The sequence below is a fragment of the Triturus cristatus genome, chromosome 12 (genome assembly GCF_964204655.1).
Source record: "Triturus cristatus chromosome 12, aTriCri1.1, whole genome shotgun sequence".
NCBI classification, from domain to species: Eukaryota; Metazoa; Chordata; class Amphibia; order Caudata; family Salamandridae; genus Triturus; species Triturus cristatus.
The window spans coordinates 603,546,934-603,570,968 of record NC_140595.1 but is presented as its reverse complement, the minus strand read 5'-3'; the positions used below and the strand labels follow the sequence as shown (position 1 = coordinate 603,570,968).

The following is a 24,035-nucleotide window of genomic DNA, read 5'->3' as shown; positions in this document are numbered from 1 at the left end:
GCATTGCTCATGACATTATTTTTGTTTATGTTTATGTTTTTAAAACATTTAACTCCTTCAGTGCCCATGACGAGATGGTCTCGTCATGGAGCGCGGTTGCGCTGTGCCCATGACGAGACTATCTCGTCATGAACCCCGCCCGCTAATGAAAGGGCTGGCACAGGGCGGGGAAAGGGCGGAGCACTGAAGGGGTTAAAGAAACGGCATTGTTATTTACAATGTCAATAGCTTAATCCCTCTCAAATACGAGACATATTGCATTTGCACCCACACACAGAGCCACACACACAAAGCCACCCACACACAGAGCCACTCACATAGCCACCTACACACACACACACACACACACACACACAGAGTTACCCACACACAGACAGAGCCACCATGCATAGAGCCACCTACAAAAAAAGCCACCCACACAGAGCCTCCCACACACATGCAGAGCCACCCACACACACGCAGAGCCACCCACACACACGCAGAGCCACCCACACACACGCAGAGCCACCCACACACTCGCAGAGCCACCCACACACACACACAGCCACCCATACACACACACACAGCCACCCATACACACACACACAGCCACCCATACACACACACACACAGCCACCCATACACACACAGAGCCACCCATACACACACAGAGCCACCCATACACACACAGAGCCACCCATACACACACACAGAGCCACCCACACACACACACAGCCACCCACACACACACACACAGCCACCCACACACACACACACAGCTTGCAGAAAGGCTGTGTCCCAGCATGCTGGGAAAAGTTAAAAGTTGCCAATAGTTGTATAAAAAAGTGGTGAATCCCTGCTTGTGTGAAGGTTATAACCAGTGCTACTGCTGCTTTCATCTCTACCATCCTTGCAACTTTGAATCCTTTTAGGTCATATAATTTAGAACATTGTATAGGTTACCTGCAGCTTGGAATACTGTGCATGACCCGTTCTACAGTTTAGATATGAATTGGCGTCAGTTGATGCCAGGATGCCTTTGATGTTATGTGGTGATCTATAGTTTCTGAATACAATAAATACATACATTTTACTTGGAGCGCTCCTGTGTACTGAATAACTGAACACTGGTGAAAAGCCACTAAAGAGGAGGACAGGCGAAATTTCAGAGAATCAACAACGCTAAAGTCCTATTTCTTGAAATAAACTACATAACGCTTTTATCTTATTCTCTGCCTTGACATTAACTTTTTTTTAAATGCGTGCTTTCTTCCCTCATCTTTTCCCGGCTGCTAACCTGCAGCAGGTGAAGCTTTAAATGTGGAACCAGGCTTGTTTAACTTTGCGAAAGAGCCGCATGTAAACGTTTTTTAAGCCAGCCTCGGTGCGCTTTCAGGGGCTTACACCAACACTACAGGGGGGACGGTGTGCATCTGTGTCCGCACCAGAGAAGCGGGCGCTGCTCACACACCCATGAGTCCTTTTCCAAAGGACCGTGAGAGGGCTGCAGTGCCCAGCGACGGACTTTAAACCAGTTTCTGAATGTGCCAGTGTCCAGGGAGGACACCGCTGGCAGCAGAAGGGGCCTCCGGTATAACACCAGATGGGCCGGGAGAAAGGCGCCTTTTTGTGCGAGCAGAGAAAGTGTTAAAAAGTTAGTCAGGCGACTCGGCATCAGCTGACCGAACTTACTGACAAGCGCATGCATTCCTGGCTGCGCCAGCTCACCTCTCCCCCCCGTGGCTGGGTTTTTGTGCACACGTTCACGGTGGCCCTGGCTGCGGACCCCGTCCACCCCCTGTCCCCGGCCTCGGGGCAGCTTTCATGCCTGGCGCCCTCTCCCCTGCCCTTCACCGGCCACAGATCACTATAGTCGGCCTTCCCCAAGCCCGTCTGCTTCCCTCTGCCCAGCACTGCCAGGCCTTCCGATGGTACAATATATTAAGGAACGTTCTAAAAGCTCTTTATCCGTATTTAATGCAGTTCGTGTGTACTAATATTTTGCCCCCTTTGCTGCCAGTGCCCTTCAGGCGTGTTTCTAGGATTGTCCCCAGCAGACGCCCCCTGAGTCTTTGAGTTCCAGAGTGGGCAATGCTTTGTGGGTGCACTTGCCAAGAATGTCAAGGCATGGTGGGACCTCGTGCGCCTTTTACAACCCATGCCTTACTTTACCAGCCCACGACCTAAAGCAAGGACTGCCTTGAAAAATGCGGGTTGTGGAAGTGTAAAGGGAGCCAGGGGCCACCAGCAGTATTCGCCCTCTCTAGAAAGTTAGTGTCTGGTGAGTGATCACCCTGGTGCGCGCACGTCCCCTCTGCGTGCAGCGCCATCAGTGGGAGAGGGGCTGTGCGTACAGCACGCGGCCAGGAGAAGTTCCTGGTATTTAATTACATGTGTGACTGCTTCTGGGCCCACCCAACCTTCGGACTTGGGCTCTTCCCTGCTGGGGTGAAGCGCTCGCCGAGGCAATCAAGGCGACCAACAACGCATGTGACATGTTACACACATAAACAGACTGTCAGTGACACCTATTGATCCGGAGAGTCAGATGGGAAGAGATCAGAAGAAAGCACAAACACTCACAATGAGCATAGGGGCGCTTCCGTTACAGATCTCACTCTTTCTTCAAATATATTGTTTTGCATAGGGAGGGAACTGAGGGTCCTGGGCTCGAGGCGTGTGCTCATTCACCCAGCTCGTCCGCAGTGTTTCCAGTTCTTGGAAGGAAAGGAGGAAGTCCCACAAAGGACATCGATTTCAGAAAATCATTTCATAAAAACAACAGAAGAGCAGGGGAGACGCGGCTGAGCCCGGGGTGAAATGTGTGTCCTAAAGACAGCAGCAGCAGGGCGGGGGAGGGGGTGCCCGGCGAAGGCACCACATCACAAACTGACAGGCAGAAAGTGGGCACACGCTGCCTGGCACGCCCCGTGGACGACATCCATAGAACCCTGAGCACACCCATGAGAGAGCCGCTGTTCTCCCAAGACAAGAAAACAACTGTGCAAGACACCACAAAGGGGCAATGCCTGACACGGGACGAGCAGTTTGGGGCTAACTCGCCCCAACACTCCCCCATACGGCCGGGCACCTCCAGGACACCCCGTCTGCACGCACAGTACTCCCAGTACCTCCCGCCCGCCCCCAGCCCCGCTGCCCCCCACAAAGTGCCCCCAGGGCCGCCGCAGCCCTTCCCACGCCCACCGGCCGCAGAGAGTCGATGTCGGGCAGGGTCCGCTTACCGTTTTTCCTCCGTGGATTGGCTTGTTTTCACCTCTTACATCTGGGGCCATCCGCCATGATCTGCTGCTTCATTGATAAGAGGGGATCAGATGGCAGTTCGCATGGACTCGGCTCCCTGATTTAGCAGCAGCCGCATCAGCACGCAGACTCTATCTACCAACCAAACACAGCAACAACATGGGCATGGCAGGTTCCCATTCAAAAACAGGGCGCCAAGCGGCACCCACATGAGCTATATTTTACAGCCACAGTCACAAAAGCCAGCTCCCTGCGCCGCTGCATTTGGTCCCCGCGCCCGTGTTTAGACCGAGGAGCACCGAGGGAGCCGAGAGCAGGGGGAGGGGACGAGCACCAGCCGGGCCGTGTATGGGGTACCATGGTGGACGGGGATGACGCCATGAACACCACCATCTTTCTCCGCGGTCAAGCAGAAATGCCTCGGAGAAACGCATCGTCCTTTTCGGATTCGGGGGCGTGTTTTTCTTTCTCTTCTCTTCCCATTGGCTGGAATGTTTACATTCCAGAGGAGAGAAAGAAACTAAAAATCACGCCCCCAAATCCAAAAAAGACGGGGCTTAAATGGACAGACTCCCCTCTCCTCCAATGGCTGGCCTCCGTTTAGGAAGCTAGCCAATGGAGAAGAGGGGTGGGTTCAAGCCCCACTACTAGAAAACATTAAATCTTGCGAGCGAGACTGCGCAAGCGCAGCCTTCGCTAGTCGAGACCTAAAAAGGGAAACATGCCGCAAGGCTGCAGAAAGGAAAACTTTACTGGGCTCTCCCCGGCTCAGCAGGGTAGCTGCTACTTTTTTTTTTGTTTTTTTTTAAATTTATTTCTTTAAAATTGCCCAAAATGACATACATCATAGTGCGCCTACAACCCTGAGGCCGGCTACTGTACACCACTACCTCACAGCAGCCCGACAGCTTATCCCACATCCCGGAGGCCGGTCATCGCTGCACCCCAAAGTAGTCCCGTTGGGAGGTCTTACAGTGTTATAGCAGTATGTCACAGCCTGTATACACTTCCCCGCCGGGGAACAACAGTTTTCACTTCTAATCAAATCAAACTCCCCCAACCCCCTCCCCATACCCCCCCCACCCCCCCCAACATTTAGGCGTCCAAACAGATCTCCTCCAATAATGCCAATCCCAGTTTCTACCAGCTTCAGCGGTCCACCCGTACTCCACCCTCTGCTCCCTGCCAGTCCCTGGCCACTCCCGCTGCGTTATCGCCTATCTCCCCGCCCCTCACTGTCCACTGCCCCCAGCTTGTAAGTGCATTTCCTGGCTCTCTGCGCACAAGTCGGCTCTCCCGTTGACGAACGGTCACACCCCCGGTAGCCTACTGCACCACCGCTCCCTGCTCCCCCTCGACTGCCGACTCCGTGCCCCTCTCCGATGTTCCCTCCTTCCCCCTGAGGCGTTCTGTGTATAGTCCCCAGAAATTTTTCGGTCGGCTGCGCGGCGGGAGCAGCTCGCTAAATACCTCCGTCTGCGTGCAGCAATACAATACATCCCGGGCCCACTGTTCTACTGTAGGCAATGGGCCCCTCATCCAACACATTGCCACCCTTCTCTTAGCCATCAGCAGACCCATGTCAACCATTTTGCGAACGGCTCTAGGCAGCTTCTTCGAATAGCCCAGCAGAGCTACTGCCGGATCCGGGTTAACCTCTAGTTCCATCAGTCCCCCCAGTTTGTGGAAAATAGCAAGCCAGAACCTATATACCTCAGGGCATTCCCAGGCCAAATGGATAAAGTCTGCCGTGGCGTGTCCACATCGCTCACACCCGGCATCTTCTCGCAGACCGTATCGGTGTAGTCTGGCCGGCGTATAATATACTCTATTTCTGTACTTAAAATGAAGTAACCTGTGCTTCCCATGGAGTGATATCCTACGTGTGCCAGCGCAGCAATACTGCCACATGGCGTCGTCTATTACCATCCCCAGGTCCTGTTGCCAGGCCAGCCGAGCCTTGGGGTACCAATGTATACGGTGCTCCATAGTTATCTTATAAAGTCGAGATATGAGCCCGCGAGGGCTTTTGTGCTTGATGATATATGTTAATTCCGGCACCTCCGGGGGCTCCGCCATATCGTCCCCCAGTTGCTGCCGCAACGCCCCCCTCACTCTATGAAATTGGAAACGCTGCAGCTGCGTCGGGGCTTCTGCCCCTGCAGCCACCTCATCCCATGTTATCACTGTGCCAACCGCGAACAGGTCTCCCATCACGTGCAGGCTAAGTTCTTGCATGGCCCGCACCACGCCCGTGTCCCTACAGGGAGGCAGCCATCGCGCCCGTTCCACTGGCATTGCCGGGGAATACAGTAATGCCACAGCCGTGTTCCGTAGTATACTATCCCAAGCGTGCCTCGTGGAGTTCAGGGAGTCCAAATAACCTGTGCGGCGGTCGGGTGTTTCAAATAGAATCGCTGGCAACGGGAGGGGGTCCGCAAACAACCTCTCCAGTATAAGATACGGCACCGATTCCTCCCCGTGAATCCAGCTGTGTGCCTGCGCTCCCTGAGCCACCCGATAGTACAGTTCCATATCGGGCGCACCGAGTCCTCCCATATGGTACGGCGCCGTGAGCACCTGCCAGCTGACTCGAGCCTGCTTGCCCGCCCATGCCAACTTCAATAGAGACCTACGTAGCCTATCAAAAAATACCTGTGGTAACACCATAGGGATATTAATGAACAGGAAAAGGAAGCGAGGCAGCACGACCATTTTCATGATTGATATCCTGCCAACCAAGGAGAGTGGGAGAGGTAGCTGATACTTAATATTCACTGCACTAAGGAAACTCGCCCCATAATGCTTTGCGGGGCCCTTTATTTAAAACACATTTTTTCCCATAACTCAGCCTGTGGTGGTCCTAGTACGATGGGACCACGACAAAATTATTCCGCACTGCATGCTTTTCCTTTCCAGGTCATCTTCTGAGTCCTCACCTTCAGTTGGGAGGGATCCCAAAATAATCACCTTTCCCACTGTCTATTGAGTTTTAAAGTAATTTTCCCATAGTTGGAGCAAATGCTCTACAACTGGTAGGATGTGTTTTTGAAGCCTTACCAGACTTAGGGGTGGTGCAAAGCCTTGTTAGTGAGATGATGATTTTTAAGGAATAATTATATGGTAAAGTAGTGTTGCTTTAATTAGAATGATGGTGAATTAAAGTGAATGCAAATTGGAACTGTTTGTATAAATTAACATATGTAAGGCAAAATGAAGTATTCAAAGATGAAAATGTGTATATTATCAGAGCTCGTAAGCTGATGTTTGCCGAAAAATGGTTGAATTTCCAAAATATATTTAAAGGTGATTTTTGAGTGATAAATCATGTGCTGAGACTTGATGCACGTGATTTTTTCACTTACCATACGACTAGCAGCCATTTGTTTTTCTTTGAAAATAAAACAATAACGTGTGAAATCCCCTACTTTCACACGGAATATCGATACTCTAGCCTTTATTTTGCCGTTTGTTCTTTTCATAATTTGCTGTATGTTCATATAACTGTCTTTTAACTCTGGATGGCGACCCGTACCGCAATCGTCATTCTTGAGCAGTTTATTATAGGTATTGACTTGGATGCCAGCGACGTAATAATACAAGCATGATTCAACCAGATTGCTGTATAACACCATGCAACATATATACACTCCACATAATACCACTCAACAACACAATTCAACTCCACTCAGTACCACATAAATACACCCCACATAAATCCACTCTCTGCCACATAACAATCCACATACACTCCACACCATATCACATAATTATACTCCACATAATTTCACTCAACGCCACACAGTTCCATGCCACACAATTTAACTCCACAAAATTCCATTCTACACCACATAATTCTACACCAAACCACATAATTCAACAACACAATACAATTCCACTAAATACCACATATATCAAATTCACAACTCGCAATTCCACATCGTGGTAAGAAATTTAACACCACAAAATTCCACTCCACTACATGCCACTCCACGACAAACAATCCCACTCCTCATAATTCTAATACACTCAATGCCACAAATTTGTATCTACATAATTCCACTACACACAACTCCACTCAACACCCCACAATTCCAAACCACGCTATTACACAGTAAACAATTCCAATCCAACCCACATAATTCCAATCCACACCACATGATTCCAATCCACACCACACCACACCACATTCATCCAATCCACTTCATAACACATGGCTAAAACGCATTAACAATGACAATAGCACTCAAGTGCAAAGCTAGTATCTGATAGAGACTAGTAGCCGCAGATTCCTTCACATAGAATTATCCCCAGGCGTGAGACTGGATCCAGAAACTTTTTTGCCACAGCATCCCTGCGTGCCGGGGCGATATCACGCAACTCCGCCCAGGCGTCGTCCGTGTACGTGACATCAGCGAGGTCACATAAGACCCGCCCTGGCGCGCCGACGTCAGTTTTTTCCTTTTCCGCGTGCAACGCGGATTTGATCCTTGCTACAGGCCTGTTAGGGCCCCTTTTTCTTCCATTTCCTTTTGGTGGAACAGTGTGCGAATGTCTTCGGGCTTCAAAACTTGTCCGTTTTGTGGGCGTCTTATGTCGGCGACAGACCCTCACCTCATTGTATGTGGTGTTTTGGGGGAGGATCACGGCACCACAGATTGTGCGGCCTGCCAACAGTTGAAGCTGAAGTCGCGGCGGCAGCGCTGGATGAAACTTCTCTCGGCGGGTCTCTCCAGGTCGACGTCCTCCCCTCGGTCTGCTTCGGCAGACGGCTTCAGAAACGGCCGTGGTCGTCGTCCTCGCCCTTTTCCGATGTCACGTGAGCGTCGCTCCCCGGTGGGTAAGTGTCGCAGTTTTGTCCTATCCACTGTTTCCCGGTGTTGGGGCTTCGAGAGACCAAATGGAGACATACGCGACGGCTTAGCAGGCCTCGCTGGCGTCTCCCCCTCCTTCCCCTCCTGGGGCGTCGGCGGATCCCTCACCCTGCGCAGGGCCCTCCGCGGTGCCGCCGGTGGCTCTGGCCCCGGCGCCGACTGGTTCGGATCCAGGCTTGGAGGATGTGGTGCTGTTGGGGTGCGGCTCCTCTGGGGCACCTTCTTCAGGCCACGGCGTCTCTGCCTCACTGCAAACTCCCGCGGGGGTCCCTGTGGTGTCGCGGGAGGTCGCCGGGGCTCGGGTCACATCCCCGAGCCCCTCTCGGTCCTTTGACAAGGTGGTCCTGTCTAAGGCCGAGGTGACGCCGCTACGGCGCCTGCGGCAGCTGGACCGTGCGGAGCCACAGGGGTCGGTGGACCTTCCTCGTCCTGCTCCGGGTCGAGGCCGAAGGAGGACCCCTCGTCCCTCTCCGGGCCCCTCTCGTCCCTCCCCACAGGCGGCTGCCTCGTCGGAGGGCTCGTCGGAGGGCTCGTCGGAGGTTGAATCGTCCCTGGAGCCGCCACATGGGTTGCCGAGCAATCTTCGCCTCATTCTGGGCCGCGGCTGACGGAGGGCTTCGTGCCATTCCCCAGACACGTCTCGTTCCCCCACGCAGGGGGCTGCCTTGGCGGGGGTCGGTTCGGTGTCCTTCCGGCGCCGCACTGGAGCCGGTGCGGCTCCAGCTCTACTCCGGTCTCCGCTCCGGACTCCGGTGCGGGTTGACTTAGAGGTACCTTGTCCGGTGACGCGGGATGGTGCCGATGTCCTGCCTCAAGCAGCGGACTCTACGGCTCCGCGCAGGAGTCGTACCGCGGATTCGTCTTTGGACGCTCCTTCTCCGGAGGCAGGCTGTATATTGGTGTTGTCCTCCCCAGAGACTGGCCGCCATGTGGTGTCTTTATCACCGGCATCGAAGGGCGGCTCCCCGCCCTTCCTGAGGCAGAAGTGTTCGTCGGAAGAGCGGCAGGTCCCTCATTCTTCGGCTCCTTCTGACTTCAGGTCTGGCCCTTGCCCGTCCCGCTTGGCATCGGGGACGGCCGCCTTAGCCCACGGAGGAGCTGCTTTCTCCACCGCGGGGCCCTACGGAGGCGGGTGCGGCCTGCGCTCACTCGGTGTCCACGGCTGTGGGCATCCTGCGCATGGGTGACCTGGTGGCTCACTTTCCGGCGGACCATCTTTTGGAGGTCCTCCACCAGGGCTCTGGTGGGAGGGAAGTCTTACTTCCCTTTGAAGGTTCGCTCCTTTCTTCCTTGACGGGGGCTTGGAGGCGTCCTGCCTCAGGGGACCAGGTGCCTCAGCATCTTTTGCACCGCCACCTCCCGGCGCCGCGTGACCCGGCGTGTCTTTCCCTTCAGCCCTCAGCCGCCAGCCCCCTTTTGTGGACTGCTTTTCTCTCCCTGCCGCCACTGTTGACTCCGCCGTCCTGAGAGGCCAGCTGGCTGGACTCTTGGGGACGCAACATGTACGCCTCGACCAGCGCGGCCCTGCAGGCCCTTAACACCTTGTGTGTGCTGGCTAGGGTCTCCTCCTGTTTGTGGGACTCGGCTGAGTCTCTGTTATTTGCAGCGTCCCAGGAGTCTGGTCAGGTGGACTTGCAGCATGGATGGCCGGGAGCTTGCGGCATTTATTCTCTGCTCCGCTCAGGACATCTCAGAGGTGCTGGGCAGGGCCATGGCTTCCTCAGTCGCTCTCCGTCACCATTCTTGGCTTCGGGACGGAGTATTCCCTGAGAATATTCGGGAGCGACTCATTGACCTTCCGTTTGATGGCAGCCTGTTGTTCCATGCCCCGGCCGACTCCGCCATCCAATGGCTCTTGGCTGGGCTCCGTCCTCCTCCGCCATATCCTCCTCCGTCCCCTCCTCAGTGACTTCTGAGTTGGGTTGATTCTGGGCCTTCTTAAGGCCGGTTGTTCTGGCTGTGGAGTGTGTTTTCTGGCCGTTTACGTCCTTTCTTGGGACTTTGGCATTGTTGGCTGCTGGACGGCCCTTGTGTTGATTGTGTGTGGGTTCTGCAGGAGTTGTTACGCAGACTTGGCCCAGAGATTGGGCCTTCTGCTTTGCTTGGGCTGCTTATAACTCCTTCAGCAGGGGTGTTTTTTTCCCCGTGGCTCTTTTGTTTTTCCTCTGCTGCGGAAGTTCTTCCAAAGAGGGTTCCCATATCTTGGGACTTAATGTACCCTATGTGGGGTAGTGGTAGCTGTCATATAGCTTGCGCTCTGCTAGAGGGTTCTGGTCACTTTCGGGTGCCTGTTCTCCATGGCGTTTAGGTAGGTTGCTTTTGCTTCCTGAGGTCCTGTGTGCGGCCACTCGTAGTGGTGTGCCCGGGCATCTCCTCCTCTCCCTGCTCCTGTCCTGAGATCTGGAATGATCCTGTGTTCTCCCTTGCCAGGCGTCGCCTACTCGGCCTTCCTGGGGCCTCGGGCTGTTCTTCTTGCTTCTGGCGGCTTTGACTGCCGGCGCTGTTCTGGCTGGTAGGCTGCTCTCCATCTGGAGTGGGTTCGCCTTCTTTTCCCTCGTTTCCTTGGGCCCTCTAGGCGGCTTCTTCTTCCGCTTTTCCTGTCTTGGCATTGGGCGGAAGCTATGTTGCCTTGTTGGGGAGTGGGGTGCTTAGGCCTCTCTGTCCTTGCCCTTGGTTCCTCTGCTGTGAGTGTACGAGCCTCTTCAGCCTTCTTTCCCTCCTACATCCCCTTGGAGTTGGTGGGGTTCTGCTTGTGGGGTTTCCCTTGGCCTAGCCGGGGCGAGGTTCTACCTGGTCCACAGATCTTGTCCCCTGTGGGGCCCTCTGTTCTGCATTGGCTGGTGGGGTCCTTTCGCAGACCTTCCTTCCCAGGGGGTATGGCTAGGGTATCTATTCTACGTGAAGGAATCTGCGGCTAGTAGTCTCTATCAGATGTACGAGTTACTTACCGTTGGTAACGATGTATCTGGTAGAGACGATTCTAGCCGCAGATTCCTTCACAGCCCGCCCTTCCTCCCCTTGGGTTGGTCTTCGGTACTTGCCTCCTGGTGGGGAGCTGTGTCGCCTATAGGTGCCTTCCTTGTTCTTGATGGGTGGCTCCGTCTGGGGGCGGTTCATTCCTCCTTTGGTCCTTTGGAGGAGGTGCTCCGGTGCCCTGCTGCTCTGGCTATTCCAGGTTGGGGGGGGATTGCTTTCTATCCCTGTCCTCCCTCCCCTCCCTTCCTTCCATTGCTATCCTCTGATGAAGGGTCATCTGGCCTTGTCTTGCCCTTGTCCTTTGTGGGTGGTTGCCCTCTAGGTTGGGGTGACTTGGAGGTTTGTTGTCCCGGTCTGTCTTGGGACTGGTCCCATTCCTTGCTCAGGATGGGGGAGGGGGCCATGACTTTTACGCAAGTTCTTTGCCTCCGGGGCACAGGGGTTGGAGGTTGTCTATGTGCTGGCAGGGTGACTGCGCAGGTTTCTGCTTGTTCTTCTTCTTCTTTCCCTGCCCTTGGGTTCTGCAGTGTTGGCACTACTCTAGTGGTGTTGTTAGTCACCGTTTGTTTCCAATTTTTTTCTGCTCTTCGCACACTGTTCCCATGCTTCCACAGTTTTTTTTATTTGGTGGTTCCGCGTTGTGGTGCAGAAAAGTTCTCCGAAGAAAACTGACGTAGGCGCACCGGGGCGGGTCTTATGTGACCTCGCTGATGTCACGTACGTGGACGACGCCTGGGCGAAGTCGCTTGATGTCGCCCCGCCCCCGGCGCGCAGGGATGCTGTGGCAAAAAAGTTTCCGGATCCAGTCTCACGCTTGGGGATAATTCCAAGTGAAGGAATCTGCGGCTAGAATCGTCTCGACCAGATACATCGTTACCGAAGGTAAGTAACTCGTACAACACTGCTCCACGCCACACAATTCAACTCCACACATTTCCAAACCACACTACATGATTCGACACCAAACCACATTATACAAATCAACACAATTACACAACACACCACATATATCCAATCCACGCCACGCAATTACACATCGTGTCACAAAACTCAACAGCACACCACATAATTACACTCCACTACATACCACTCCACAACACACAATCCCACTCCACATAATTCAAGTACACCCAATACCCCATAATTGCTATCCATATAATTCCACAATACACCATGCCACATAATTTCATAGAACAAATCCACTCCAACCACACAATTCCACGCTACACAATTACGCAACTAACTAAGCCCATAATTTCACTACACACTAGATACAAACACTCCATAACACATTGGTAAAAGAGATTGCCATTTACAATGCCAATAGCTCTAAATCAAACAAATGCGAGACCGATTGCATTTCTAATGCTTGTTTACATAGTTACCCCTCACGTTTTGCCTGGTATTTGATGCAGTTTTGACAGAAAATGCACTGGGTTCCTGCTATCCAGGGCGCCAGTGCCAAATCTCTTTCCCTAAAACTGTACAATTGGTCTCCCAATTGGCCATACCTTTTGCACCCCTGTAAATCCCTAGTAAATGGTCCTGGGGTACGCAGGGCATGGGTACTCAAAGGGACCCTAAGGGCTGCAGCTTGTATTGTGCCACCCTAAGGGACCCCTCACCTAAATCATTCAGACTGCCATGGTAGTTTGCATGTCTTGGTGCAGATAAAAGTGAAAACACAACATGGCACACGTCCCTGTGTGCCATGCCTACAGACACTTCATGCAGTATAGGCAAGTCACCTCTGCAGCAGGGCGTATAGCCCTAGGGCATGGTGTGCTATACTACATGTGTGACTATATCTGCATGTGCAGATATTTCCCTGTGATGTCTAAGCCAATTCTTAGATGTCACAGGTGAACAGGGAAGCCATTTTAAGTACATGTGCTGGACACTGGTAAAAACAAGTTCCCCAGCTACATGATGGTTTCACTGAAATCTATAGTGTTGGTATCAAACACCTTGTATTAATACCCACGCTGATTCCAGTGGCGGATTTATAAATACATGCACCCAGGGGGGCACCTTAGAGGTGCCCCCTGAAAACCTACCAGCCTCTAGTGTGCTGACTGACTGGTGTAAACCATCCTGTCAGCACAGACAGGTTTATGACCCCCTGCAGGTGAGAGCCTACGCTCTCTGAGAGCAGAAGCACTGCTGGCTCTGGCCAGAGGTGTTGTCACTTCCTCCAAACTGGATGGCTCAGTAATCCGCATATTCAAGCAGGAAGCTTCAAAGGCCTCTGCCGGCTTTGATATGTGAGTGGAGTGGAGTGGAGTGGAGTGGAGTGGAGTGGAGTGGAGTGGCGGAGCTGCTCCCCTGCACCCTAGAAAAACCGGGAGGACTCCGGATGTCCAAAAACCCGACACCCGAAAGCACCAGTGCACTTATGCCCCCAAGCCTGAGTCGAAGTGGGCCAATGGTGGCAGCTAGGTTCTGTGACCCTCCAAAGTCAAACCCCACCTTAGGTTTGCCTGGACTGGACTCCCAGTCACCGCCTGCAGCCTCTTTGTGCAGGTCCTCTCTACCTGCAGTGAAAACCCGACGGCTCAAGAAAACACTTCACCTGAACCCCCCAGCCCTAGGAGAAGTGGACCGAAGGTGTCCCTACGTGCCTGAGTTGTTTCAGCTGGACTAGCTCCCCAGTCTGTATATGCAGCCTCTTTGACCTAGGACTCTTTCCCATTGAAACCAACGGGACACCCGATGTTGAAATGCACCTCTGCACCCGGACGCCCCAGAGCCTCCAGAGGTGACCTGTTGGTGCTGAATTTGACCTTGCCCCGTACTTACCTGAACACCAGTAGATTGGTCCTGTAGGTCACTGCTAAGTACCTGTCTGCAGTATATGTATTTTTCCCTATAGGATAACATTACAGCATTAGACAAATATACTTACCTGTTTTCTTAAGAACTGCTATTTTAAAAAGTACTTACCCTATAATTAAGTTCTTGGTGCTAAAAATGATATAAAAATATATGCTATTTTTCTAACTTGTTGTGGATCTCCTTATTGAGAGTGTGTGTGTATCATTTATTGAATGTGACTATATAACACATGTCTAACACTCTTCCTTGATAAGTCTAAGGCTGCTCGACCACACTACCACAAAAAGAGCACCTTAATATTGTTAAAGCAAGTCCTATCCACTAGTAAGGGATACCTGGAATTTCTACACAATATACCTCTTTTTGGTATATTATATAAAGAGCCAGCTTCCTACAATCGCACTTTAGAATTACAAAACAAAATGTGCTTAATTTTGCTCTCCTAACTGCTGAACAAGTACAGTTAATTTACAGGTATTTACATTTTGTTGTGTGTTAGAAACAAATGACATCCTCTGGCTTTCCTTTTACACTTCATTTACCCCAGCAAGATTGTCGCATAATTCACTTTTCTAATTTTTTTCCGACTACAAAATGAGTGGAGTTCGTAAACACCAGTCTCCGTGTTAAAAATTACCAGCAGAAGGCAAAGCTTGATTTTGGACCCCTGTCTGTGAAGCGCAGCAAATGTGAAACCATAAATACAGAATTTAAAGTCCTCCTTATTTATTGCCTGGACTTTTAGCGACCCAACAAAAATTTGGGAAACAGTGGTTCAAGGTAAACAGTGGCCCAGTCATGTGCTGTGGTAAAGGTTGCATGTTTCTTTTTTGCTGGGTTACACAGCTGTTGTCTTTCCTATGATAAGTCTACCTATTCTGATCCTTTTTGTTGTTGTTCACGTACAGGTGTTGGCAATAACAATGATGGAGTCCTCGTTCTTGGAGCAACAAATATCCCTTGGGTACTGGACTCTGCCATTAGGAGGAGGTGAGCTCAAAACAGGTTCCACTCTTCCAGATTTAGGCATTACTCCTTCAGGTTGGAGAGGACAAGTGTGTGTTTTCCCTCCTCCCCTTGGATGAGGCTTTCAGTATAGCTTTGCACTATTAACCTCCCTCACTTTAGATGTCCTCTTTTCTAATAGGAACGTACATTACCCTTCATACTTGTTACAGGTCTTCAGTGTCCGGACTTTCATTAATTGTAATCGAATAACTGGTGGTGTAATTCATAGAATGGTAATCGGTATAGTCCTTTTGTCTGTTATAGAGGTATGCAGTTGGAAAATCACACATGTGAAGGGTTTAAAATCATAGGGGTCATTTAGGATGTGGTAGAAATGGAGAATCCCAGTAAGTCTGTGTTTTCCCCCTACCTCGGAACCCATGATCCCATGCCTCATTTTGAGTCAGGAAACCACTCTGTTTCCAACTGTGAAGCATCCACTCGCACCGTCAGAAAGCTGCAGTTGTTAGCCCAGCCACCAAAGAGCTGCAGGCTAAGGAACAGAGAAAGAACCTGCCATATTTAGGCCTTCTGATGTTCATATTTGGTTCCTGGGATTGCCATGCAAGCTATGGTACTTGGGGCCAACAAGGGCAAAAAGAAAAACTACCTGTGCATCAAGGACATTGTACTTTTGTGTTTTTTTTTTTTAAACAAGTGTCACCCTCACTCCGTGGAGAATTGTGTGTAAAATACAAAAACATTGCCAAATTAGCTACTGTGATATGGTGGCCCACCGGGCAGGCATTTTTGCTAAAAGTGCTCCTCGGTGTTTACTGCAGTTTTGGTGAAAATTCTCTTCCAATGCAGTGGACCTATCTTAATATGGCCTCAGGTGGCCGAGACTTTCCTGTCCCACAAATGAGGTAAATGACACCCTTAGTCTACTACATGATTTGAACTGTAATACAACGTGAATGGAAGGCTTTCTTTCAGAGGTATTTAAAAAACTCAGTAACTCCAAGGATGAATATCCATGTAGTTTCTACCATCGTTTGCAGGCTGGCTTGGTTACAAGAATTGGAAGTGGGAGAGCGCTGGCCGCAAGGGGGGGGGATAAATTGCTAATTCTGAGTAGCTAGCACTCCGTCATATATACTGTCTTTTGTTAAGGGTACTTTGCTGTCAACTGAAATGCACTACTCCCAGTATGGGTTTTCAGCCAGCCCTCAGTATTTGAAAGTGTGGGGTGAGGAGCACAGACGTAGGCCAGAGCTGGGCTGGGTATATTCAAGAGGGTACACACACTCTGTGTCCACCATTTTCTAAACTAGTATGGCAGGAAGTCCAATCCTGTCACAAACTGTCAGGCATTGCAAAGAGTTGGTAACAGTGGGTGGGGGAGTGGGATTGAAACATGCAGATCTGGTTTGCTATTGGTATTTAACTTTTCTAATACATGCCGTCCTAATAGGTTTGAAAAAAGAATTTACATCCCACTGCCCGAGGAAGCCGCCAGAGCTCAGGTGTTTCGACTGCACTTAGGAAACACACCACACTGCCTAAATGAAGTTGACATTCGGGAGCTGGCAAGAAAGACAGATGGCTATTCTGGTGCTGATATTAGTATAATTGTAAGGGATGCTCTCATGCAGCCGGTCCGCAAGGTGCAGTCTGCAACACATTTTAAAAAGGTGAGACATGTGAGGAATAATAATTACATTTCTCCAGCATGGGATCTTCTGTAGATTTATGTTCTTAACATGTTCCCTTTGTTGGGGAGGAATATTGTAATGCCTTGTTAGACATTTTTAGGATTGTGCACACCATGGGATATATTGGTTCTGCGAGTACTCCACAGCTTTGAAAACTGAAAATACCCAGGATCGAATGCAAATGTTAAATTCATAATTCCAGTTTCTAGGAGAGTCGCCAAGCGGTTCTTTAGAAGCAGATCACACTTTTTGTTTCCTTTCAGACAGGTTTCTGTGAGTTTTAATTTTATTTTTGTGTCTCTTGACTGTACATCCTTATTAGCTTGTGTTTTACGAATTGCAATATTTATTCTTGCCAAATCCTTTGGGAGATAAAGGAAATAAGGCACTTGGGTGCACTATGTGCAATTGTAGCTTTTCAGTTGGTGAATAATCAAGACAGAAAGACAATTGTCACCCATAAGTATTGAAGTTTAGGCTTTTCTTTAAAATAATATGATTCCTGTTCTTTTCGTTGGTGGCGCTGGTAAAGATTACGTTTTTTAAAGTAACTTTCATGGCAGACATTTATCTGTGTAATGTGTGTGATGCTTATAATGCGCTCAGTCTGCAGCATGTCCTCGATTTCAGAGCAGGTCAGTGTCTTGCATTTCTATCCTGTTTTAAAGATTTATTGCATGGGATCTGTTGCCTTTACGGATAGGTAAACAGAGGCAGAGACAAAGGCTGATAAACAAGTTTGGTAGTGAAAATACTCAGAAGAATTGTGGCTTTTTTCTATCTCTTTTGCTTCAAAATGCCAAAAGTAATTGCTCTAGAAGCAAGAAAATGAAATAAGTAAATTACCAATATCATGGGTCTTAAGAGAAAAATCATTTGACTGAATGGGAAGCAGCTCATAAGCAGAGAACATATGAAAGCAGTAAAAAAAAAAAAAAGTAACATGGTCAACTTCGTAAAGAAGAAATGTCTGTGTTTTGCCATCCATCCATCCATCATTGTACAGAGTTGCCAAAGGGCTCATGACATACTACTTTTTGATCTATTTCTTGGTTCATTTTGTGAACATAGCTTTGCATTCTGCGACTTTAAGCTTTGTTCTTTACAAGTACAAACTTAAAAATTCAAGTCATGTAAAAGTTTGTTTGTTAAAAGTCTACACAACGTTATGTTATGTTATAATATAATATATTTATAACGCGCACAGACACTCGAGTGTCCTGGCGCGAAAAGTGACCGTAGCAGTGTGGAGCAAAGAATTAGATGGGCTGATTAAAAAGAAAAGTTTTAAGTTGTTTTTTGAAGAGCCTAGGATCCTGAATGTTCCGCAGTTCCATGGGAAGGGAATTCCATGCCACTGCTGCTTTAACGGAGAGGGACTGCCCCCCAGACGCATCCTACGAAATCGGGGGTTCGCCATCTGTCGTTGAGTGGCTGAGCGCAGAGATCTGGGGGCATAGAAAGCAAAGCGCTTCCTAATATACGTCGGTCCTAAGCCATGTAGGGCTCTGTGAACCAGAGTGAGAACCTTAAATTGCACTCTATGGGAGCCAATGCAGATCCCGTAGATGCTGTCTGACGCTTGATCTTCCTGAGATATTAAACAGAAGTCTGGCCGCGGCATTCTGTATAGTTTGCAATTTTTTTAGCAGCTATCCAGGAATGCCAATGTACAGGGCATTGGCATAGTCAATGCGGGATAAAATAAGGGCACAGGCCACCATTTCCTTGGCTGACCTAGGTAGCATGGGGAAGAACTTTCTCAGTGATTTAAGAGTACCAAAGCATACCCCGGTAAGTTTCTTAATCTGCGTGGAGAACCTAAGGTCTTCTCCAAACCAGACCCCCAGGTTATTTGCTGGATTACCCACTGAATTGGGCCATGGGTAGTCTGGAGGCCACAGGATTTCTCTAAAGGAAGGAGGGAACTGACCGAGCAAGAGGAGCTCTGACTTGTCCTCTTTGCACTTCAGTTGGACATGTGCGAGCCACTTGAAAACAGTCGAAAGACAATTCTGGGCAGTTTCTGATGACAAGTCGGAGTCCTTCCAGGTAAATAGGAGCTGGGTGTCATCAGCATATGCTATGATTGTAGCACCCAGCTCCTCTGCCAGAAAAATCAGAGGAGTAAGATAGATATTAAAAAGCAAGGGGCTCAAAGTAGAACCCTGTGGTACTCCTGTTGACATTTTCCGGGGGCCGACGAAAAAGGTGGCATCCAGACCTGCTGAGTGCTATCCTCCAAAAAGGATTTCAGCCAATCCCAAGCGGGACCAAAAATGCCAATGTTTGAAAGTCGGGCGAGAAGTTGTTGGTGGGGCACTGTATCGAAGGCAGCAGAGAGGTCAAGCAAAATCAAGGCCACCCTGCCACCTGCGTCCAGGCACTCCCTAATTGCCTCAGCCATTTCTACAAGTGCGGTCTCTCTGCTGTATGATGCCCTAAAACCGGATTGAGCAGGGTGAAGAGCACCAGATCAGGGATGTTGAATTCCTATAGCCCGACGGCCGGGACATATTGTTTGGGGTCTAGGGCAACACGTTTTCATGTGTATTTTGTCCTTGGGACAAGTAGGCCCAACCCCTACAGCACAAACGCTTTGGCTGCCAGTTTAAAGTGCCACATTATGGATCAAGGAAGGGCATTGTCTGCAGTTAAGGTAATGTGTGTCCATGTGTTAACACTGATCAAACCTGTATTTATGGTTCAATAATGCAAAGCCTTTATTATTAGGATGAGCACTAAAAGTAAATGTTGTAAGCTTGGCCTACACTACTGACTGTGTTGCCAGTATAAAACTTGTACACACGTTTTCAAAGTTTAGTAATATGAGGCTATGTGTAATGCTCCCAGAATGCTCTCTGATCATATGCAAATATTTGCAGAAGCTTGAAAGCAACAGTGATGATTCTTTGCTTTCAAAATAAAATGTTCACAAAAAATGCAAGTAGGAAAACACATTTTGCTAAACTACTGTAAGATTTTAGCTACCATATCTTTGCAGCATCATTTAGTAACATTTTGTTGTATGCTTGTATATCCCAAAAATATTCATAATGGAAAATCAGTGTAACCAGTTAAAATACGATTGTGGGAAACAAAAATAAACAAGCATTGGCAAAGCCAGTAGGTCTGAAGTTGGCCGACAGGCTTTTGGTTTTGTTAATGCGTGACTTGTTTTGGCATGGTTTTGATAAAACCTTATCGGTTTGGGAGCTGCAGGGCCCTCACCATTCTAACAAGCACTGGCAAAAGCAAAAATTGGTTTTGGTCTCAAAAAGCACACATTGCCACAGCAGGTCCAAGAAATGAACAAAACTACTTTGTGTGCCAATATGCTCCTTGTAAAAGAGAAGAATATTGTCACTCACAGTGTAGCCAGCTGATAGACCGAGAGAAGGAGAGAGAGAGAGACAATTTTGTTAAACACAAAAGGTCATGGTTAATGCCAGGCTTAATTAGAGGCCCAATTATTAAAGAAAGTCTCAAAAGTGCATCCATGGTGTATATCCTTGCATTGAGTGCATATAGACCGTTTCCGTGAATTCGCAAGAATTTAGAGAAGTAGGCCAAGAAATAGTACTACCAGAAAATATTTGTGAACTGCATTTTAGCATGAGCAAATGTGCATGTGTAGTTTGCTCATGTGAAAATCTGAATATTTCAAGTTCACTTTCCCTCCACCCACTTTTTTCCCAACCCCCGGAAGAAGTTTTACTTCTGCCATGGTCGGGAGTACATTTCCAACTTTTTTCAGTATGGGAAAAGATTAGAAAGGAGTTGGTAAAAAACCTTAAAACATGCAAGTTAGTAGGTTTGCACAGACTCAAAAGGGCATTCCAATCCTTGAACTATTGCTTACCACTGTCTTCAGGCCCAGTATATAGACCTGCAGAAACGTAGCAACATAAGGGAATTGCTAGTATTCAAACCCTACTATGGTACGAGCCCTGGCATAATTAGAGAGGCAATATCAGAACTCTTACATAATGAGATTGCTGCCTTAATTTGTCGCCGCATTACATGGCACAAAAGGGACAAGTGGATTTTGTTACAGGGCAAGTAGATTTATGAAGCAACCTGCCCAATGGACAAGTAGATATTTTATTAAATTCCACACCCCTGCAGACGACTCGACATTGGCCTCAAGGTGTCTAAAGACCACTTGTTCACATACCTTTGTCAATCTCGGTAGAAGAGAAATAGGACAATAGCTAGTAAGTTTAGAGGGATCTAGAGAAGGCTTTTTCAAAAGTGGCAAAAGTTTGGCGTGTTTCCAATTCGGAGGGACAGTGGCAGTCTATAAGGATAGCTTGATAATAGCATTAACCTCTGGGTTAACCACCTCCGCATCCCCAGCCAGTACTCGATAAAGAAAGATGACAGCTCCTCACACCATTGTGATGACGCCGGCAAAGTCTGTTCGGCGCAGGGTGATAAAAAGCTCTGGACAATAGAGAAAATGTCCTTGCTATTGTTGTTAGCTTTAGCAATCCGCTCCGCATAAAAGCTACTTTTCGTCTCCCCAATGGCTTCATTTTAGCCAGGGGACAGTACTCCAGTCACCAGCGCTGTTCCAGCTTTTTACACCCAGGCTTAAGCTCTCTAAGTGTACCGGAGTACCATGGTTTTGAGGGAGCGTGTCTAACTCGCCTATTGGAAAGAGGTATAGATACAGAGCTAACCCCTTGGTCGATCCAGGTGGCGAAACGATCAACCGCTCCTTCCAAATCAAGGGCAGCCGTCGGGCTTGAGCCTAGAAGAGCCTTGGAGAGAGCCAGGATATCGATCTTCTGTGTCGGTCTGCTTTGGGCCGAGGTTATAGAGGAAGGGGTCTACGCCATGATCCAAGAAAACTGGATCAGATAATGGTCTGACCAAGTGATCTGAAGGGGGTTGCTAATGGACAGAGGAAAGTTGGAGCAAACCAAGTCGATCGTATGTCCTCCCTTGTGGGAGGGGGACTTGATCCATTGAGTCAATTGTGCCAAATTAAACAAGTCCATTAGTTCCCTGGAGTCAATAGCCTCCGGACAGTCTAAGTGGATATTAAAATCGCCCAGAAGTAGGAAATTTGAAAAGCGAAGGGCTCGGGGGACAATGACATCATCCAGTGCTTTCAGAAATACTCCTGGAGGGCCAGGGGGGCCGGTACACTAATGTACCGCCCAGCGTAAAATGAGGCGACATGACAATGGTAAAATCAAGGGCCTCCCCATCCACTATCCCCACAGTTTCCTCACTGGAGAAAATCCAAGTGTCCCTGAACACCACTGCAATCCCGCCACCTCTACCTATTTTACGGTCCGCCCTTGCAATTTTATAGCCCCGAGGGATGGCTAGCTCAACCACAGGGGCATACGACTCATTGAACCAAGTTTCGGTTAGAAATAATACGTCTAGTTGCTCATCGGAAAGAAGCTCATAGATATCAGGGGCCATTGAGTTGATAAGTGCAGCCCGAATCCTGTTCCCCCTCTCAGTTGGAGGTGCCAGGGCTGCTGCGAGGGCAGGAGCTAGCGGCTCAGTTTGGAAACAAAATTGGCAATTGGGGCACGTCCTAGAAAAACTATGAAGAACTGTCCACTGATCACCACAGTTGCACTTAGCATAGTCAAGCGCCAAAAGTTCCTTACGGCTAAAAGACCTCTGACCACCCTGCCCCTCAATGTTTAAATTAATCTCGCATTACGTAGGGTTACTAGGCAGCTATGTAACTTGTGTCTGTATGTTCCGCCCCCAGGTATATTGTCCGGGCACATTGGAGTCTGTACAAAGCAGGCCAGCTTAAATATGGTATCCAACCACAGATAGCATCCTGCCCTATAGAGAGAACATTTAAATAGAGAAATCATTCAAATGCATCTATAAGAACAAATTCAAAAGCACATTGTCATTTTCCAAAATGTTCTCTAATTCGGCCCTGTCATGCATGAGTAACTTATCCCATTCTGTTTTTTTTCTTTACATTCTTCTGCTCATACTCCTGCATTTATAATGGAAACCTTAATTTACTACAAAGCAAATAAAACATTTGTTCTTGGTTTGACAATATTTGTTATTTTCTAACCATGTCTTTCCACTGCTTGTGACATTTTGCCAGCAATGGCAAAGCTAATAGTGATAGCTATCCATTGTGGGATTGTATTTTCTATACAAGCAATGTGGCACAGTCTTAGAAATCTAGATAACCACTAATCTGTGTACAGATGCAGCATAGTGTTCATCTTGACTTGAAAATTAAGAAAACAATGCTTTAAAGATGGCAGAACGGTATGTCCGTGATGTGAAGCAATAGATACACATGCTGTGCATATTCCTGTCTTCTAGTGTCTAGGCTCGGACGTGTGCGAATTGTTTTTCTACAAAGACGTGTTTTTAAAATCATGAGATACTATTGCTGGTAATGCGCATGGGCATCGGTTCCATTGTTAGATTGTTTTTACTTCACTGTCTAGTTCAGACATATCCCTTCGAGCTCCTGTTCAGTTCTCCGTGGTGTTATCACCAGGTCCACTCTAATCCTTGCTGGAAGAGTTGCAATTGTGCGTTCGGATTCTCCTACCATGTACTCCATTCGACTCCGCAGGTTGAACACTTTCTTCGATGCCCCGCTCGAGGACTTATCTTGCAGACCTCATTTACATCATCTTCGACCCATGAGAATGGTCTCATGATGGAAAGGACTCCATTCCATTTTTTCCCCAAGTGTCATTCAAAGTACTTGAGTACAGACCTCCATATTGTCTGTAACCTCTGCTTGCCTCCAGACCATCAAGAAGACTCATGCGAAGCCTGTCTCGCATTTTGCAATAAAAAGACTCTAAGGATTCGTGGCGGGGCCAAAACCACAGGGAGGATCTAGTGTTGATTTTGGGCCATACTAGTCGCCCTTTGTTGTGGTGGAATGTCAGCAATCTGCTGCAGGGACTGCCTTTTCTGGATCCAGTTCCTCAAATGACCATCATAATGGACACCTCCCTGACTGGTGGTGCATGCCCTTGCACAACATAACCATACAAGGTATGTGGACACCTGAACAACAGGATCTACACATCACTTATCTAGATTTGTTGACCATACAGTTAGCCCTCAGGGCCTTCCTCCCACTTATCCAACACAAAAGTAGTTCTGATCCGGCCCAACAACACCACTGCATACTTAAGCTTCAGAAACCGGGTGGCACACACTCCCTTCAGTTGTCTGCCCTTTCCCAGGGCATTTGGTGGTGGGTGATTGTCACATATGGTCCCCGGGTAGGGGAAAGGAACGTCGGTACACGAGAGTATGGGGTTTTCTCTTCTTTATTGTTTCTCTTTACATGCACTATAGGGGAGGGTGTGACGGAATCTTCCTCCTTGTCCAGCCTTCTGTTGGTATGCTTCCTCCGGTTAGGGCTCCCCTCCGAGGCTCCAAAGCGGGAAAAGAAAAACAAACACGGGGACAC

At 48.9% G+C, this 24,035-nt stretch overlaps 1 protein-coding gene across 1 annotated transcript in view; it reads left to right on the top strand.

The window, feature by feature from the left end:
* VPS4A (vacuolar protein sorting 4 homolog A) overlaps positions 1–24,035 on the top strand; it is a 209,656-nt gene that overhangs the window by 94,274 nt on the left and 91,347 nt on the right. The window contains exons 8-9 of the mRNA XM_085636759.1: positions 14,834–14,915; positions 16,348–16,567. Coding sequence (XP_085492885.1) covers positions 14,834–14,915; positions 16,348–16,567 — 302 coding nt within the window. The remainder of the gene's footprint in view (positions 1–14,833; positions 14,916–16,347; positions 16,568–24,035) is intronic.